This window comes from Piliocolobus tephrosceles, chromosome 17, assembly GCF_002776525.5.
Source record: "Piliocolobus tephrosceles isolate RC106 chromosome 17, ASM277652v3, whole genome shotgun sequence".
Classification (NCBI taxonomy): domain Eukaryota; kingdom Metazoa; phylum Chordata; class Mammalia; order Primates; family Cercopithecidae; genus Piliocolobus; species Piliocolobus tephrosceles.
Window position 1 is genome coordinate 57,384,325 of NC_045450.1, and position 19,373 is coordinate 57,403,697.

The following is a 19,373-nucleotide window of genomic DNA, read 5'->3' on the forward strand; positions in this document are numbered from 1 at the left end:
TTTCTTTCTTTCTTTCTTTCTTTCTTTCTTTCTTTCTTTCTTTCTTTCTTTCTTTCTTTCTTTCTTTCTTTCTTTTTTTTTTTTTTTAAAGGCTTGCTAAATGTCGTCTTAATTATTTTCTCTGGGCACAATGTTATGTAGAGAAGTTCACAGTATTTTTTTTTTTTTTTTGAGACGGAGTTGTTTTGCTCTTTTTGCCCAGGCTGGAGTGCAAGGGCACAATCTCGGCTTACTGCAACCTCCGCCTCCCGGGTTCAAGTGATTCTCCTGCCTCAGCCTCCCGAGTAGCTGGGATTACAGGCACGTGCCACCGCGCCTGGCTAATTTTGTATTTTTAGTAGAGACGGGGTTTCTCCATGTTGGTCAGGCTGGTCTTGAACTCCTGGCCTCAGGTGATCCACCTATCTCGGCCTCCCAAAGTGCTGGAATTACAGGCATGAGCCACCGCGCCCAGCTCACAATATGTTTTTAAGTTAAGGAAATTAGGTGGTTGCCATTTGGTGGCGTCTATTTTCTTCTAATTACTTTGTGCCTTGATTGCTATAACTTGAGCAGATCTGGCTGCTGATTGTCTCCCATGCACAAATGGTTACTATTTAACATGTCCAGTGTGGGTTTTGAGAATGATAGTCTCAATGATAAGTCCTTTCTTCTTTCCATGTTTGTATTGTCATGAGTGGAATTTAGTCATGGAAAAGGAAATAGTGGGTTATTTTTTATTTCATATTAATGCTATTAAATTTTATTTTAATAATTTAAGAATTGTATTATATGCTAAATAGTCTCTCTAAGGAACAGACTGCAGAACTGAAAGAAAGAATGTACAACACTATCAGGAAAGATAGCCAGCAGCTTATTTTCTGTTTAGGTCAGTAATTTCAGTGGAAGACGATCTCCTGCCCCCAAGTTAAAACAAAAAAGTACTGGATTTAATGTTACCAGACTGACTTGGGTTTTATGCTCATCTTCGAGTTTGGAGTGGGGTCAACATCTTTAGAAATATATGATCGAGAGTGGGAGTCCATTAGTTTCCCAAAGAAAAATTGATGTGTTAGTATCAGAGGAAAGGGGACTGGATCAAAAGAAAAGGGGCCAGGCAGAAGCAACTGCCGGTTCATCAATATATTCACGTATTTGGTTTGGGACAGAATTAGTGTCATAATAGTATTCTTTTTCACATGAATAGTTTCTAAAATATAATACATTCTTTGAAATATATTTCATATTTCATTCATAGAGTGTTAGAAGTGGAATCAAACCCTGAAGCTCTCATGTTTCAATTATAAGCTTTATCACATCAAAAATTGATCCAGGTGGTTATCCATATAGTATGTGTCATAGTATAAAGCAAATTGATGCCCATGTGTTCTTGTTGATTGATTTTAAGTATTAGGTTAGATTTACAGAAATCTGATATATTAGAAATTGGGCTATAAAAAAGTCTAGTGAGGGGGAAGACTCTTAATTCCTCAGCGATAACCATTATTAACATTTTGTAAGCAGTACATTTATATATTCCCAATTAAGTTCTTTAAGAGCATATTCTTTTTTTTTTTTTGGAGGCAGGGTCTTGCTCTGTGGCCCAGTCTGTGGCTCTGTGATGGCTTACTGTAGCCTCAACCTGCTGGGCTCAAGCTCTCCTCCTACCTCAGCCTCTCGAGTCACTGGGACTGCAGGTGTGTGGCACCACACCTAGCTAATTTTTTTTTTTTTTTTGAGATGGAGTCTCGCTGTGTTGCCCAGGCTGGAGTCCAGTGGCGTGATCTCAGCTCACCTCAACCTCCTCCTACCGGGTTTGAAAGATTCTTCTGCCTTAGCCTCCCAGGTAGCTGGGAATACAGGCATGTGCCACCACACCTGGCTGATTTTTGTATTTTTTGTAGACATGGAGCCTTACCATATTGGCCAGGTTGGTCTCGAATTCGTGACCTCCTTATTTGTCTGTCTCGGCCTCCCAAAGTGCTGGGATTATAGGCATGAGGCACTGCTCCCGGCCCCCCAGCTGATTTTTTGAGACAGTGTTGCCCAGGCTGGAGTGTGCAGTGGACACCACAGGCTTACTTTCTACTCAGCTCACTGCAGCCTCGACCTTCTGGGAACCACACCAGGCTAATTTTTGTATTTTTTGTAGAGACAGGGCTTTGCTGTGTTGCTCAGGCTGATTTTGAACTCTTGTGCACAAGCAATCCATGTGTCTTGGCGTCTCAAAGTACTGAGATTACAGGTGTGCACTACCATGCTTGGCCAGCTAATTAAAAAAAAAAAAAAAATTGAGGTGGGCGTGGTGGCTCATGCCTATAAACCCTGCACTTCAGGAGGCTGAAGTGGGCGGATCACAAGGTCAAAAGATCGAGACTATCCTGGTCAACATGGTGAAACCCCGTCTTTACTAAAAATACAAAAATTACCTGGGCATGGTGGTACGCACCTATAGTCCCAGTTACTCAGGAGGCTGAGGCAGGAGAATCGCTTGAACCTGGGAGGTGGAGGTTGCAGTGAGCTGAGATTGTGCCACTGCATTCCAGCCTGGCAACAGAGTAAGACTCCTTCTCAAAAAAAAAAAAAAAATTATAGAGTAGGGATTCTGCCACATTGCCCTGGCTGGTGTTAAACTCCTGGGCTCAAGTGGTCCTCGGGCCTCAACCTCCCAAAGTGCTGTGATTATAGGTGTGAGCCATAGTCCCGTTACTAAGGGCAAATTCTTGAATTTGGAATCAGAGTAGATATAAGATTTTGGGGGATATTTCATTTTGTAAACAAATCTCTATATATTTTCTAAGATTCATTTCTTTTTTCTTTTTTTTTCTTTTTTGAGACGGAGTCTGGCTCTGCCACCCAGGCTGGAGTGCAGTGGCCGGATCTCAGCTCACTGCAAGCCCCGCCTCCTGGGTTTAGGCCATTCTCCTGCCTCAGCCTCCCAAGTAGCTGGGACTACAGGTGCCCGCCACCTCGCCCGGCTAGTTTTTTGTAGTTTTTAGTAGAGACGGGGTTTCACCGTATTGGCCAGGATGGTCTCGATCTCCTGACCTCGTGGTCCGCCCGTCTCGGCCTCCCAAAGTGCTGGGATTACAGGCTTGAGCCACCGCGCCCAGCCAGATTCATTTCTTTAATGTGTTTAAATAGAATGTGCTTTTAGAGTTAGGTGGAATTTAGGGTATTTTGGGACTTAATTATTTGATAAAATATTTAATTATTAGGTAGAAAGTGTAAATGCTCAAGAAAACTGTGATAAAATTTTATCATAAAATATTTTTCTGAATGGGACTAGGAATCATAATTTTAATTTCTTATTCTGCTTCCTCTGTTTAAATGAGTCGCCATCTTGTTCATATCAGTAATTTGGTACCCCATTCGTTGGAATTACCTTTATAATACGCCTGTGAAAGGTTCACATCTAGGTTTTGTCACCTGCATGTATGAATCACAGTGCCATTTTCATCTAGTGTATAATAACAGCCACTTTTTTTTTTTTTTTTGAGATGGGGTCTCAAACTCCTGACTTCAGGTGATCCACCTGCCTTGGCCTCCCAAAGTGCTGGGATTACAGGCATGAACCACCACACCCAGCCTGCAGCCACTCTTTAATTGCATTTTATTTGTTAGATGCGGTGTTCATTATGGTAACCAGTAGCTGCATGTAACTGTTGACCTCTTGGAATGTGGCTGTTTCAGCTTAGGTGAATCCTAAAGGAAAATAAGATTTTTTTGGTAGTTGATTTAGTTATTGGAAAACTTTTTTTTTTTTTTTTTTGAGATGTAGTCTTGCTCTGTTGCCCAGGCTGAAGTACAGTGGCACGATCTCGGCTCATTGCAGCCTTCACTGCCCAGGTTCAAGCGATTCTCCTGTCAGCCTGCTGAGTGTGCTACAGGCACCCGCCACCACACCAGCTAATTTTTGTATTTTTGGTAGAGATGGGGTTTCACCATGTTGGCCAGGCTAGTCTTGAACTCCTGACCTCAAGTGATCTACCCGTCTCAGCCTCCCAAAGTGCTGGGATTACAGGTGTGAGCCACCGCACCTAGCCTAGTTATTATTGGAAGACTTTTAAATATGTTTTAAACAACTTGGGTATGTTAGTGTACTTTATAAACAGTAAATTTTATGAACTCTAAATACAGTTAAGCTATTTCTTTTTTTTCTTTTTAGTTCAGCTATTTCTGATGAAAATGTACAAATTGAGATGTGCTGTGAGTGTAAAGTACATACTATATATAGAAACTTTAGTGGAAAAGCAAGTGTAAAATACCTAATAATTTTTGTGTTGATCATATGTTGAAATGATATTTTAGATATATTGATTAAAGAATATTATTAAAACTAATTTTACCTTTTTAAAAACTTTTTTACTGCAGTATCTAATATGATGCTGATAGAAATAAAATATAAGCCACATTAGAAATTTAAAAATTTCTAGTAGCTGTATTTTATAAGTCTTAAGTTTTACAGTAAAACTTGAGGAGTAGGGTAGGATGGACACGGTGACGTACGCCTGTAATCCCAGCACTTTGGGAAGCCAAAGTGGGGGGATCACCTGAAGTCAGGAGTTTGATACCATCCTGGCCAACATGGGGAAACTCTATCTCTACTAAAAAGACAAAAATTAGCCAGGCGTGGTGGTGGGCGCCTGTAATCCCAGCTACTTGGGAGGCTGAGGCAGGAGAATTGCTTGAACCTAGAAGGTGGAGGTTGCAGTGAGCCGAGATCATACCATTGCACTCCAGCCTGGGTGACAGAGCAAGACTGTCTCAAAAAAAAGAAAAAAAAAAAAAAAAACAACTTAGCCCTTCCTTGCTGTACAAAGGATTTGAGATGGCATAAACTACCAGCATCTACATTAAAGAGAAAAAAAATAGTAGAAATTGAGAGTTGGAAAAAGGAAGCATTTAGAGCATAAGGCCTGTGTAGTTGCTGTTGGCGTGACAGCTAAGGCAAGAAAAGAGACAGTCACCTGTTAGGTAGTTGTTATTGCCAAGATGGAAGAGCAAAACTGCAGAGAACCAGACTGCCTGGATGTGACTTCTGACTTTGAGCATGATCTTTAACCTTTCTGTGCTTCAGTTTCCTCATCTGTAAAATGGGGACAGTCTTAATGCCTACTTTATAGTGTTATTATGAAGAGTAAGTTAGTAAGTGTTAGACACATATTTTGATATATAGAAAGCCTCAAATGTTATGCATTTTACTGTTTCCTAAAGGACAGCAATGTTTTTTGAAGCACTGAATTCTAAGAGATTTTTTTTATATGGACCTTTGGTCTAGGAGTCTCTTAATAATGTAAGAGACAGTATCCTCACCATTTTTATAACAAAAGTGGTCATAGATTTCCTGTAGTGTGTGTAACCTTTTTCCGTGTGTGGGTTAAGCACAACCCAGAAATATTAATGAATTCTCTAAAGAAGTAGGTAGATTGCAGGAGTAGAAAACTGGTGGCTCGGGGCCAGATTCTTCCATAGATGTGTTCCTTTTTTGTCCTGTGTGGTATTTAAAATGGTTTCTGCCAGTACGTAAGAACAAAAAAGAATTTCCATAGAAATCTGGATTCCTAATTTCTCTTAGAAAAATAATAAGATTTGTGGAATGGAAATCTACGTTTCCACATGTCAGTAGTATGCTGCTCCAGGCTGGGCCTGATTCTGTTTTTCCGCAGTTCCAGCCTTGCTTGCTGTACCCAATTACCTGTGTAGGATATTCTTCCTTTCCATCTGTGTAGCATAGGACTGCACTTTAGCTTCTCTAAATTTTACAATGTTCTCCATAAATTCTTATACATCTTTTAAAAAAAAATTTTTTTAAATTTCGCTTAAAACACAGGATTTTTAAGTCTTAGACATCTTTGGAGAAATATATTTGTAGGTTCCTTAGAGCTCTTGTTTCTGTTGCAAATAGTATCCTTTAAAATTTTAAGGCCAGGCTTGGTGACTCAAGCCTGTTATCCCAGCACTTTGGGAGGCCGAGACGGGCGGATCACGAGGTCAGGTGATGGAGACCATCCTGGCTAACACAGTGAAACCCTGTCTCTACTGAAAAAAAAATACAAAAAACTAGCCGGGCGAGGTGGCGGGCGCCTGTAGTCCCAGCTACTCGGGAGGCTAAGGCAGGAGAATGGCGTGAACCCGGGAGGCGGAGCTTGCAGTGAGCCCAGATCTGGCCACTGCACTCCAGCCTGGGTGACAGAGCGAGACTCTGTCTCAAAAAAAAAAAAAAAAATTAAATAAATAAATAAATAAAACAAAATTTTACATAATTATGTTTTAGATCTATAGTGATACAATTGATTTTTAAAAATATTTATCTACTTTGCCACATTATTGAACTTGGTCCTAAGAGTCTCTGTAGATGTCATTGTTCCCATGTAGTCAGTACTACTATTGTCTGCAAACAATGGCAGTTCTGTTTTTTTCTTTTGACATCCTTATACATTCTTATTTTCTTATTACACTGTACAGGTAGTACATTATTACAAATAAGTGATGATGATAACCACTCTTGTTAAAGCTGTAAACAAATGCTGTACAGTAATATGTGGGTGATTCATATAGGGCTTAGTAGACACACTTTTTCACACTAAGGAATTTTTTCTTAAAGTGCTTAAGCTGGTACTATGCCTTGAAAAGCCTCAGAATTAATGACCAGACCCATAGCAATGAGCTATCCTTAAGCCTAGATTGTGGTCTCCAAATACTGTTTTCAGCCCATTTGAAAAATGGCTGATCCCAAATCCAGGATAAGAAAATGTACAAAATAACGATGTTACTATGCCAGAAAGCAGGAAAGACTGCAAAGATCATGTCAAAAGGTTTCAGTAGTCACCAGAAGAGGCTGTCATACCCCCAAAAGAGATACTTTGAACATTAGTAAGAATAATAATCGCCTGGGCATGATGGCTCACGCCTGTAATCCCAGCACTTTGGGAGGCCGAGACGGGCAGATCACAAGGTCAGGAGTTCGATAACATCCTGGCCAACATGGTGAAACCCCGCCTCTACTAAAAATACAAAAATTAACCGGGCGTGGTGGCAGGTTCCTGTAATCCCAGCTACTCAGGAGGCTGAGGCAGGAGAATCGCATGAACCCGGAAGGTGGAGGAGGTTGCGGTGAGCTGAGACTGCGCCACTGCACTCCAGCCTGGGCAACAGAGTGAGACTCCGTCTCAAAAAAAAAAAAAAAAAAAAGAATAATAATGGTAGGCGGGGTGCGGTGACTAACACCTGTAATCTCAGTCTTTTATGAGGCTGGGGCAGGCAGATGGCTTGAGCTCAGGAGTTCGAGACCAGCCTGACCAACATGGTGAAACCTCATCTCTACTAAAAATACAAAAATTAGCCAGGCGTGGTGGCAGATACCTGTAATCCCAGGTATTCCGGAGGCTGAGGCTTGAGAATCGCTTATACCTGGGAGGCGGAGGTTGCAGTGAGGCGAGATCACACCACTGCACTCGGTCCTGGTTGGCAGTAAGACTCTGTCAATAAAAAAAAGGATAATAATTGTAATTGATTGAAATAAACATGTATATTACCTTTCCTTAGCAATAGTATGGCCTTTCTTCTGTATAGAGAAGTTTCTTCTTAGAGCTGTAGTCCAACTAATAAATTAAGGAAAGAATTCAAATATAATCATTTTGCAACCCATGATGATCATCAGTGCTGCTAAAGTCACAAAAGAGAGACAACTACCAGAAATAATTATATGCCTCCTGATGAAAGTTCATACCACTGGCTCTAAGTGGTGCATATTTGCAAAATGAGATCACAACAGAACAAAGCAAAACCTGAAAAATCTGAATTTGATCAAGCCTCCTTAGGTATATAACCTAGATAAACTGTCCAGTATACAAAAAGTACTTAAGCTGGTACTATGCTGGGGTACTACCCCCCAGGTAGATAAATTGTCCAGTATACAAAGACATGTATGTATAAAAGTATTCATTTCAGCAGTGTTTCTAATAGTAAAACATTGCAAACAATCTCTTTGTCCTCAGATAATAGGTAAGTTTATATTCAAAAGTGGGATACTATGTAGCAATGAGTTTTGACTGAATTGGAACATCTTGTCTTGATGTGAGTAATACTCAAAGCTGTTGAGCGAAAAGAGCAGGAATACAGTTTGATATTTATTTAAAGTTTAAAACATTTCAAACCACCTGTCTCTCCATGTGCAGTAAGAATATATGGCATGGCAGTCATGAGCAGCAGTTTGGGGTTTTGATTACTTCTGGGATGGAGAAATGAGATTGAGGCCCTGTACACAGAGGGCTTCAGTTGAATCTGTAATGTTAAAAACTTTAAAATAAATAGGGTGAAATGTTAAGATTTGATAAAGCCACTTGGTGGGTCAGTGACTGCTAAGTGAGTTTTATGTATTTTGAGTGGAATATTTCATCATTTTCTCAAAAGAAAAAATTGGATTCACTAGGAATGTCAGGTTTTTGTTTTTTTGTTTTTTTGCTCAAAGAATGAAAACACAGACTCTGCTCTATATAGATTTTATGTTGCCAGGCCTACATAGTGGTAGTGCAGTTATAACAAGCTTGCTTTTCAAAAATGATGATTTTAGGTGTGTGTGTATAAACCAGGCAGTTGTTTCTGAATATTAAAAAGAGATAGATTGGGTATGGTGGCTCATGCCTATAATCCCAGCACTTTGGGAGGCCGAGGTGGGCGGATCACTTGAAGCCAGGAGTTTGAGACCAGCCTGGTTAACATGGCAAAACCCTATCAATAATAAAAACACAAAAATTAGCTGGGGTTGGTGGCACGCATCTGTAGTCCCAGCTACCTGGGAGGTTGAGGCACAAGAACTGCTTGAATGCGAGAGTCAGAGGAGGTTGCATTGAGCTGAGATAACACCACTGCACTCCAGCCTGGGTGACAGAGTGAGACTGTCCCTCCTACCCCCCAAAAAAGGGAGTCATCTAGAAAAATTTTGTAAAAATTAAATTGTTGGTGTCTACATCAAATTTACTCCATCATGATATCGGCAGGAGTGGGGCGGGGGCGGTGACCCATCATTTTCAAAACTCTGCTACCTGTTCTGACTAGTTAAGTTTGGGAACCACTTCTTCAGGCACTGTATTTGTTACAAAGGGGGCTGAAAACTTCAGTCTCTTAGGCTTGTTGCTAATCTCTGACTAGAATGCTTCTGCTGTGAAGTAAAAGTTTTCCGTTAATTGTGTGGAGTGTGGATATAAAATCTGGACTGTTTACTCTGGTCTTAAAGCGTCTGCTAGAGTTGTAGTTAGAAATGTTTCAGGTGGGTTTTTCAAGTAGCTTTAAGTGGAGTAGTAGTACTCCACTGAAATATTTGAGATTGTTACCTAAGGGGCAGATGCATGTAATTGATTACTTTTTTCCTTCTGTTGTTTAACTCATGCAACAGTGTGGAGTTTTACTTTTGGATATTTGGAGATTGCTGTGGAAAAATGGATGCCCTCCTTTTGCGTGTATCTCCCCCATTGTACTTTTTTCCCCTAACCTTTATCTTTCTTTTTCAACATTTGAAAACTGATAACATTTGTTTTTGAGATGGAGTCCCACTTTGTCGCCCTGGCTGGAGGGCAGTGGCACGATTTCAGCTCACTGCAACCTCCGCTTCCCGGTTTCAAGTGATCCTCCTTCCTCAGCCTCCCAGGTAGCTGGAATTACAGGTGCACGCCGCCACGCCTGGCTAATTTTTTGTATTTTAGTAGAGACAGGGTTTCACTGTGTTGCCCAGGCTGGTCTAGAACTCCTGAGCTCAGGCAATCCACCCGCCTTGGCCTCCCAGAGTGCTAGGATTACAGGTGTGAGCCACTGTGCCCGGCCTTGATAACATTCTTAAAGATTAAACATGGTATATTCTTAGCACTGTTGCTGGCCACTTAAGTATAAAGTGTGATCAGAATTAATCCATCACTGGAGTGTATATATCAGATGCTATTTCCAGTCATATAACCTTACGTTTTCCCTTAGATTTGTCACCTTCAAAAAGCAAATGCTTGTTTTTGAAGCAAAGTCTCTGTATAAATGGGGGAATATTGAAATAATGCTTGCCCCTTTAACTTTTAGTTTTTCTTTTTGCTGTTTATGTTTTAGGTAAGGGTTTTTTTTTGTTTTTTTGCTTGGTTTTTTTGGTTGGTTGTTTTGTGTTTCCCCGTCTTCTCTATGCCTGCTGCACACAGAGAGAGGGGGCAAAGTTTAGGTATGTCTTAAACAAATGTCACAAAAAACAACGGCTTGTATTCATCAGTCACTGATGACTTAGTGTGTCTATCTTAAAACTTGACCCGACTGAGCAGCCACTGCTGCTGTTGCTGCCGCAATGCCAGATTCCAGCCTCAGTCACCGTCCACTGTCCAGGGCCCCTCTGTCTTGGCCCTGGGACCCTAGCTCCCTGCTAGCCCCAGTCCCAACACCGTGTTGGAGAAAAGTGTGGAGGCAGTGGCTGAGTTGGGCACCAAGGACATGAAGGAGAAGGTGGAGGAGAAGGCAAGCCAGAAAGAGTGAAAGAAGGAAGTGGTGGAGGAGGAGGAGAACTGGCCCAAAGAGGAAGATGATGGTGATGAAGGGCCCGAGCTGAAGAGAGCTGCTGAAGAAGAGGATGAACCCGATCCATAGCAGCGGAAGACAGAATGGGGCATTGGCATGAGCCCCTGCCAACAGGCTGGGGATGGGAGGCCTCTCTGAGCCTGGAGGTTGGGTGGGAGCAGACAAGTGCAGCCACCCTTCACCTGGCTCCCTGCTCTGGGCCCTGCACCAGAGCCCCCACCCTCTTCTTTCTACCCAGCTTTCTCATTTCCACCTCTCCAGACACTGACCCCTCCATCCTCACTCTGCTATTGTTCCACCTCCTGACCTGCTCCATCTGAGCTCCCCAGCTGGCCCCAGTTACTCCTCTCTCTTCCTTTTCTTCTTGCCCCCGCCCCCCCTGCCCGTAGCCTCTCCCGCCTAACCTCTGCATCCCTAGCCTCATGTCCTGCCCCATCCCTATCCTGCCTGGGATCTCCCTCAGATTCCCTCCTTTCAGACAGCACCAGTCTGGGGGTGGGACCAAACCCCACAGCTGCCTCCCTTTCTTATATAGTTTTTTTTTTTTTTTTTTAATTATAAACAGAGTTTGGCTCTTTTGCCTAGGCTGAAGTACAGGGGTGTGATCTCAGCTCATTTCAACCTCTGCCTTCCAATTTCAAATGATTCTCCTGCCTCAGCCTCCCAAGTAGCTGGGATTACAGGCGCCCACCACCACACCTGGCTGATTTTTGTATTTTTATTAGAAACGGGGTTTCACCATGTTGGCCAGGCTGGTCTCGAACTCCTAATCTCAGGTGATCCACCCGCCTCGGCCTCCCAAAGTGCTGGCATCGTTACAGGCATGAGCCATTGCTACCAGCTGCCTTTTTTGTATAGTTTAATAAAGAAACGGTCATCCTTAAAAAACAAACAAAAAAAAACACTTGACCCTAAAACCACAAAGTATTATTAATGCCTAAGAGTATGTCCTATTCCTAATAAAATGTTTTTGGATAATTTATTTGTGCAATGCTTGGAGTTTGTCAGAAGTAGGATTGAATGAGTATGATGAAAATTCTGATATCTGATTCTTGGAACATTTGCTTTCACTACTAAAATATTTACAGAATTATGAAATGAGAAGCTTGAAAAACCAGTTTGAAAAAGAGTAAGATTTGTTTGATAATATTTTAGCTTCTGATTTTCTCATTCACCTTAGTAAATTTTCTGTTGACATTGTAAAGATGACTTTCATCAACTTCTGTTTCAGAAATTGCTTTTTAAATTTTAATTGAATGTGAAGAAAGGGAAGGTTTGTTACTTACATAATCTTTTCAATTTCACAAGGCATTTATGTTTTCCTTTTTGATCCTGGTTATTTTCCTTGGAGACTTCTTTGAAATGCTCGTGATAGTATTCAGCTAACTTTAGATGTTTTTAATGCAGGTACATTGAGAAAGCAATTTTTAAATAGCTTGAAACAACTCTGTGGAACTGTTTTACTTTCCTCAATTTCACTTTCGAATTTAGTAGATTAAATTCATAATGGAAAGTAGTCTCACGTGATTTTAACTTCTGTTACACAGGTCTCCATTTGAGCCCCTTTCCTTGGGATGTATGATTCTAAAGGGGATCATGGTTTTTAAAACTCTTCTTTGTTAGTCTGTCTTGTATTCGCCCTTTGAATACTGCTGTAAAGGTAATGTTTTGGCCTTTTCCATGTTTGTCAAGATGGAGTGATAAAGTATGTCAGTGATTCGGAAGGTGTTTCAAGAAAGGCCAGATAGAGGGACAAACTAATTTACAAGAATTCTTAAGCCGTAAGAAGCTATTTCTATCAATGATGTAAAGAAGAAATCATGTAAATCATTTTAGCTTAATTCCACTACTGAGTTCTCCTGATTTTTGTTTTTTCTGTATTGGATTCCTAAACCCTTGCCTTCTCCCATAGTACTTGGATCAAGCTCTAAATGTACTTGGTTCACATACTTTCCACATTATATTAAACTTAGTTATTGCCTCTCTTTTTTTAAATTAATTATACATTCCTTATGATTAGAATGGGTTGGTGTATTTCCAGTTATTAAGTTTTTTAATTCCCAAAATGGAACCATACCTTAAACACACGTTAGGTGCTCATTTAATGTAACTTGGAGATTAAGAATTTGAGTTGTTAATCTCTTATTATAATACTTCTAGTTTATGTTTGTGTGAATCTGCAAAACTAATGTAAAACTGAGAGATTATTTGAATGGCAAATATCATGAGGCCTTGCTAAAATGATCTGTTCTTGAACTTGATTTCTATTACGCTATGCAAAGGTCTTAAATCTTTGCCTTCTAAAAAGATGTAGGTACTTTGGCCAGGCATGGTGGCTCACACCTGTAATCCCAGCACTTTGGGAGGCGGATCATCTATGGTCAGCAGTTCGTGACCAGCCTGGCCAACATGTTGAAACCCTGTCTGTTCTAAAAATACAAAAAAAAAAAAACCCAGGTGTGGTGGTGGGGGCCTGTAGTCCTAGCTACTCGGGAGGCTGAGGCAGGAGAATCGCTTGAACCCAGGAGGTGGAGGTTGCAGTGAACTGGGATTGCACCATTGTACTCTAGCCTGGGCTATAAGAGCAAAACCCTGTCTCAGAAAAAAAGAAAAAGCCAGGCGCAGGCATAGTGGCTCACGCCTGTAATCCCGGCACTTTGGGAGGCCGAGGCAGGTGGCTCAGCAGAGGTCAGGTGTTAGAGACCAGCCTAATCAACATGGTGAAACCCCGTCTCTGCTAAACATAGAAAAATTAGCCAGGTGTGGTGGCTAATTCCTGTAATCCCAGCTACTCGGGAGGCTGTGGCAGGAGAATGGCTTGCACCTGGGAGGCAGAGGGTGCAGTGAGCTGAGATTGCACCATTGCACTCCAGCCTGGGCAACCAGAGTGAAACTCCATCTCAAAAAAAAGAAGAGTTAGGTAGTTTGATGAAACACATTTGTACTTTAGCCAACTGGGGACTCTGGGTTAAAAACATTGCTTTTCTAGATTATGGTAGCAAGTTCTTAATTTCTTTTTTTTTTTTTTCTTTTTTTGCAGTTGGAGTGCCTCAAGCTTATTGCCTCTCAAAAATTTACAGACAAACGCATTGGCTATTTAGGGGCAATGCTGCTGTTAGATGAAAGACAAGATGTCCATCTTCTCATGACCAACTGTATCAAGAAGTAAGTCTTACTTTTCTTTCTTCTAACAACTATTAAATACTTTGTTCTTTTTGGTATTTTCTTTGAGATGGAGTCTCGCTCTTTTGCCCAGCTGGAGTGAAGTGGTGTGATCTTGACTCACTGCATCCTCCTCTGCTGCCACCGCCCTCTCCCGCTACCCGCCCCGACCTGGGAAGTAATTCTCCTGCCTCAGCCTCCTGAGTAGCTGGGATTATAGGTGCTTGCCACCACGCCTGGCTAATTTTTGTATTTTTAGTAGAGACGGGGTTTTGCAGTGTTGGCCAGGCTGGTCTTGAACTCCTCACCTCAGCTTATCCACCCGCCTCGGCTTCCCAAAGTACTAGGATTACAGGCTTGAGCCACTACGCTTGGCCTACTTTGTTCTTTTAAGTCTTTTTTGTAATATAATATCAAGAACTTCTATTTACTGAGTTTATATTTACTTTCCAGAGTATATTTGAATTGCTCTTAGTTCAGTAGTTTGTACGTAAAGAGGTTAAACAAAGGATTAAAATTTATGTAGGGGGCTGGGTGCAGTGGCTCATGCCTGTAATCCCAGCACTTTGGGAGGCCGAGACGGGCAGATCACGAGGTCGGGAGTTCAAGACCAGCCTGGCCAATGTGGTGAAACCCTGTCTCTACTAAAAATACAAAATATAAAACTAACTGGACATAGTGGCACGCTCCTGTAGTCCCAGGTACTCGGGAGGCTGAAGCAGAAGAATCTCTTGAACCTGGGTAGCTACTCAGCCTCCCGAGTAGCTGGAATTATAGGTGCCTGCCACTACGCTTGGCCAGTTTTTACAGTTTTAGTGGAGATAAGGTTTCACCATGTTGGCCAGGCTGGTCTCGAACTCTTGACCTCAGGTTATACACCTGCCTTGGCCTCCCAAAGTGCTAGGATTATAGGTGTGAGCTCCCCCCGCCACCCACCAAGTTTGCTGAGTTTTCTAAAGTGTATGTCTTTGACATCCAGTAGATAACGAGGTTTTCAACTTCTACTGCTTTGGTACCTGAAAACATTGGCTTGTAAGCCTATAGGAGGGACTGTCAGTCTGTTTACCGTATTGATAATATGTAATAAATTTGGGATAAACATTTTCTGCAATAAATAATTTCGTTAGTTGTTTTTGTTATTGGAGAAATCTTGAGTTATTCTGCACTAGTTTGAAATTGTGAAGCTGCTTCTTGGGGAGCACCAGGCAGAGCATGCTTATTCCTACCTTCCTCTTTTCTTTTGCAGTGATCTTAATCATAGCACGCAATTCGTGCAGGGGTTAGCACTTTGTACCCTCGGCTGCATGGGCTCCTCAGAGATGTGCAGAGATCTTGCAGGAGAGGTAGAGAAGCTCCTGAAAACCTCCAACTCTTACTTAAGAAAAAAGGTAACTTTTAATGAACCAAATGTCTGTTTGGATTAGGGAGTATTATGGAGATCAGAAGGCAGATTACTAATTTTTGAAAGATCTGATGATAATGTAAAGTCATTTTTCCTGTGCAGTAAATCTATTTTACATGATTGTATATTAACCTTAATTCCTCTTTTTTTAAGGAAATGATTTATAAACAAACAAATGTTACTGGATATATCGTAGGTGGCATACCAAATTCCTAAGTTATCTGATTCTAAACAGTAATGCAACAAGGTGATTATGAACAGATTTTTATGAATTTACTTTTGTCCTAATAATTAGTGCCTATATCTTTGTAGTAGTGCCTTTGTATCTCTGGAAGGGCAGTTCTGTTGGTACCTAGATAATTATTAGGGAATGATGTAGAACCCACTTTCCGAATGAATTAGTAATAGAAGAGAATTAGTCTTCTATCTGATTTTATTTGTTGATATAAACATTTTATTGAGTTTTTAAAAATTGCTTGAACCTTACAACCTTTGAAAATGAAGTGTATGGAATTTTGAAGTCCAAGAAATGAACATAAACTGTGATCCGTTTGGCATTTACTGTGCCTATCTATTAATGGTGTGGGAAAGCGGCATTGAAAGGGCCAAGCCATTTCCTAGGATGATATGCAGTTAATGATGGCTGCAAACAAAGTGAAATTATCTTTTAATTTGTAAGCTGGTCATTTTTCTTAAAGAATATGTGAGCTACTCTTGTTCAGAAAGCCCATTATCATATTAAAATGAAGCATACCTTCAGGTTAGAAAAAAAATTATTTTTCCTCCCAAATATAACATGGGTGGAATTAGTAGAATTTTTTTTTGTTAATATATCTAACTTTTATGGTATTTGACTGAAACATTTAGTAGTTATAGTTACTTTGCGGAATATGCAAAATCAGTGTTTAAATGTACTTTTATTTTCCAGTGAACAAACTAGTAAGACCATCTTTAGTAGAGACTAAGTATTTTTCAAATGATTTTCTTGATGTCAGCTGAGTCATTTGAGGGCCACATAGATATTACTAAACATAACAGTAGATTTATAGCATTTACAGTATATATCTTTCAGTTGTGTGATGTTTTTTAGCCTGTTAGTCATCTTACTCAGAGGTATGATTATCACAGATTGAGATCCTTATCTATTTTTACTTCCTCAAAACTCCACATAAGTTATGTTTAACTTGTTTGATAAATTCATATTAACCATACATAGTCTAATGTAGGAAGTTTTTGCCTACTTGTCTAGGCAAAAGGGAGAGGTGAGCTAGAAGACCTCTTTAATATAACAGTATAAACTGGAAATCCCCAACCAGTTAATAAATACTTTTCTCTCCTCTTAATTTTTTTTTTTTGAGACGGAGTCTTGCTCTGTTGCCCAGGCTGGAGTGCAGTGGCTCGATCTCGGCTCACTGCAAGCTCCGCCTCCTGGGTTCACGCCATTCTCCTGCTTCAGCCTCCCCAGCAGCTGGAGTACAGGTACATGCCGCCACGCCCAGCATATTTTTAGTATTTTTAATTTTATTTTTAGTAGAGATGGGGTTTCACCATGTCAGCCAGGATGGTCTCCATCTCCTTTACCTTGTGATCTGCCCGCCTCGGCCTCCCAAAGTGCTGGGATTACAGGTGTGAGCCACCACGCCTGGCCTCCTCTTAATTTTTTTAAAAATAGAGGCAGGTTCTTAATGTGTTGCCCAGTCTGTTCTTAAACTCCTGGGCTCAAGTGATTCTCCTGCCTTGGGCTCCCAAAGTGCTGGAATTATAGGAGTGGACCATCACCGTTACCAGCCGTAAATCTAATATCTAACCTCTTTCTTCTTTATTTTTCTAGTGGATGAACAAGTTGGTGAGATTTTTGTGTTGGTGGTTTTTTTGTAAGATTGGTTGCCCTGGCATAATTGAAATAAACCTTTTGTTCTTTTATTGTTTTTTTTATAGGCAGCACTATGTGCTGTTCATGTCATCAGGAAAGTTCCTGAACTTATGGAGATGTTTTTACCAGCAACAAAAAATTTATTGAATGAGAAGAACCATGGTAATGTAATTTGGATGCATTCATGAAGTATTGAGGGAGAAAGGGAAAGAGAAAAGGCTTAAGGCTGTATTAGTCCTGTGTCTCTCAGTATAGTAGAGTCACCTTTCTGCTGTGCCTTAGACACTTTTCCAGGAAGGTCTGGTCTGACAAACCTTTCTACTCACATATCCTAGTTTTATATTAGAGATTGATTCTTTCATAGTAAACTTATCTTTCATCTCTGGTCTTCTTTTACTATATAAAAAATATTAAGTTATTAATATCTAGTGTAATATACAAATGAGCCTACCCATAATTTTCATGTGTAAAATCCTTTGATTTCTTGCCTATTTTACAGTAAAAGAAAAAATTTCATTATCATGTGGTAGGAGTGTAAGATTTGTGCGTCTGGGCGTAGTAGTTCATGCCTGTAATCCCAGCAGTTTGGGAGGCCAAGGTGGGCAGATCACTTGAGCTCAGGACCAGCCTGGGCAACAAAGTCAGAACCCATCTCTGCAAAAAATACGAAAATCAGCCGGATGTGGTGGCACATGCCTGTGGTCCCAGCTACTTAGGAGGCTGAAGTGTGAGGATGGCTTGTGCCTGGGAGGCAGAAGTTGCAGTGAGCCAAGATTGTACCACTGCACTCTAGCCTGGACTACAGAGCCAGACCCTGCCTGACTCAAAAATTATGAAAATTCTTTTGGATTATTTCTGACAGAAGCTTGTATTAGGTACTCAGAATCTTTATATAAAACAGAGGAGTTAAATGGAATGTGGCTGTTCTTTTTCCCAAACATTTTATTCTTATTTGAAGTCAGTGAAATAAGTTTTTGAATAGAGAAAATTCATGTGTCTTAAATGCTAAGAGAAAAAATTGTGGTATATTTAATTTGACAAATTCAGTGCTGTGCCCAGAATGCTCCAAATATACTTGTTGAACAACTGAATTATTTAGAGCACGTATTTATTACTTCGTGAAAAGCATTGTGAGATTGTTTTTACTGACTCTGGAGCAAGTAAATTTACTTTATCATCCACAGTTAATCTCAGAGTTTTGATACGTCTTATCTGGAAATTTTAAATCTTACTAAGATTTTTGCCTCTTGAATTATCTGTTAGAACTCAGATAATAGCTTACTGATTAAGTATAGAACAGATGACACCTAGCTTACATTGTATGTTTTTATGGATATTCTCAGATGGAGAGACACATGTATTGGTCGTCACTTTTTAATAATTATTTTGGTCACATAATTGTTGAAAACATTCGGATTTTACTGACTTGGCCAGTTTTAAATCAGGCATCTATTAAGTTCCTCCTTTGTATTCACTTCAATGCTTAGATTCTTTAGGGGATTAAAAAGCAAAAGTAGCAACTATCCTTTTGGAATTGACCTTCAGGAACTCAAAGCCCTGTTCTATAAAATTGGATAATAGGCCTCATTTTTAGTTTTCCTTTGATCTTTTCTTTCAGGTGTCCTCCACACATCTGTAGTCCTCCTCACAGAAATGTGTGAGCGAAGCCCAGACATGCTTGCGCATTTCAGAAAGGTAGGTGCCATTCTGTATGCCTAAGCCTTTCTTGATTGAAAAATGATTTTCCTGAAGAGTACATGATTTTCTTATTTATTTTTTTGAAAGCAAGCTATGGATCTGAATAAGAGTTTTAACTAGCCCTGCTGTGCAGTTGGGCTGGAAGCCAGATTTAGGCATATAAGTAAGAGCTGGCACTAGTATTGTGTTTTTCTTTGCATGATAGAAGTTTTCTCTCATTGTTGGCAGACACACAAATTTCACGTGTTTTATCTGCTGTTTCCACATTTGAGTCAGGAAACATAATCTGAGGTCAAATTAAAAATAGGAGTTTTGTGTGTGTGCGTGTGTGTGTTTTTGTTTTTGTTTTTTCGAGACGGAGTTTTGCTCTTACTGCCCAGGCTGGAGTACAGTGGCATGATCTCGGCTCACTGCACCCTCCGCCTCGTGGGTTCAAGCGATTCTCCTGTATCAGCCTCCCGTGTAGCTGAGATTACAGGCATGCGCCACCATGCCCATCTAATTTTTGTATTTTTAGGAGAGACGGGGTTTCGCCATGTTGGCCAGGCTGGTCTTGAACTCCTGACCTCAGGTGATCAGCCCGCCTCAGCCTCCCAAAGTGCTGGGATTACAGGTGTGAGCCACTGCTCCTGGCTGGTTTTTTTTTTTTTTTTTTTTTAAAAGACAGGAATTTCTTTTCTATTTTTTTAAGGTTAAAACTAAAAATTGTTTTAT

The 19,373-nt window shown here is 40.5% G+C and overlaps 1 protein-coding gene and 1 pseudogene across 1 annotated transcript in view; both read left to right on the top strand.

Moving 5' to 3' along the window:
* Positions 1–19,373, top strand: part of AP1G1 (adaptor related protein complex 1 subunit gamma 1) — a 90,161-nt gene that overhangs the window by 28,909 nt on the left and 41,879 nt on the right. Inside the window, exons 4-7 of the mRNA XM_026456482.2 lie at positions 13,565–13,689; positions 14,933–15,074; positions 17,027–17,123; positions 18,580–18,656. Of these exons, the coding sequence (XP_026312267.1) occupies positions 13,565–13,689; positions 14,933–15,074; positions 17,027–17,123; positions 18,580–18,656 (441 nt within the window). The remainder of the gene's footprint in view (positions 1–13,564; positions 13,690–14,932; positions 15,075–17,026; positions 17,124–18,579; positions 18,657–19,373) is intronic.
* Positions 9,420–11,040, top strand: LOC111541451 (annotated as a pseudogene).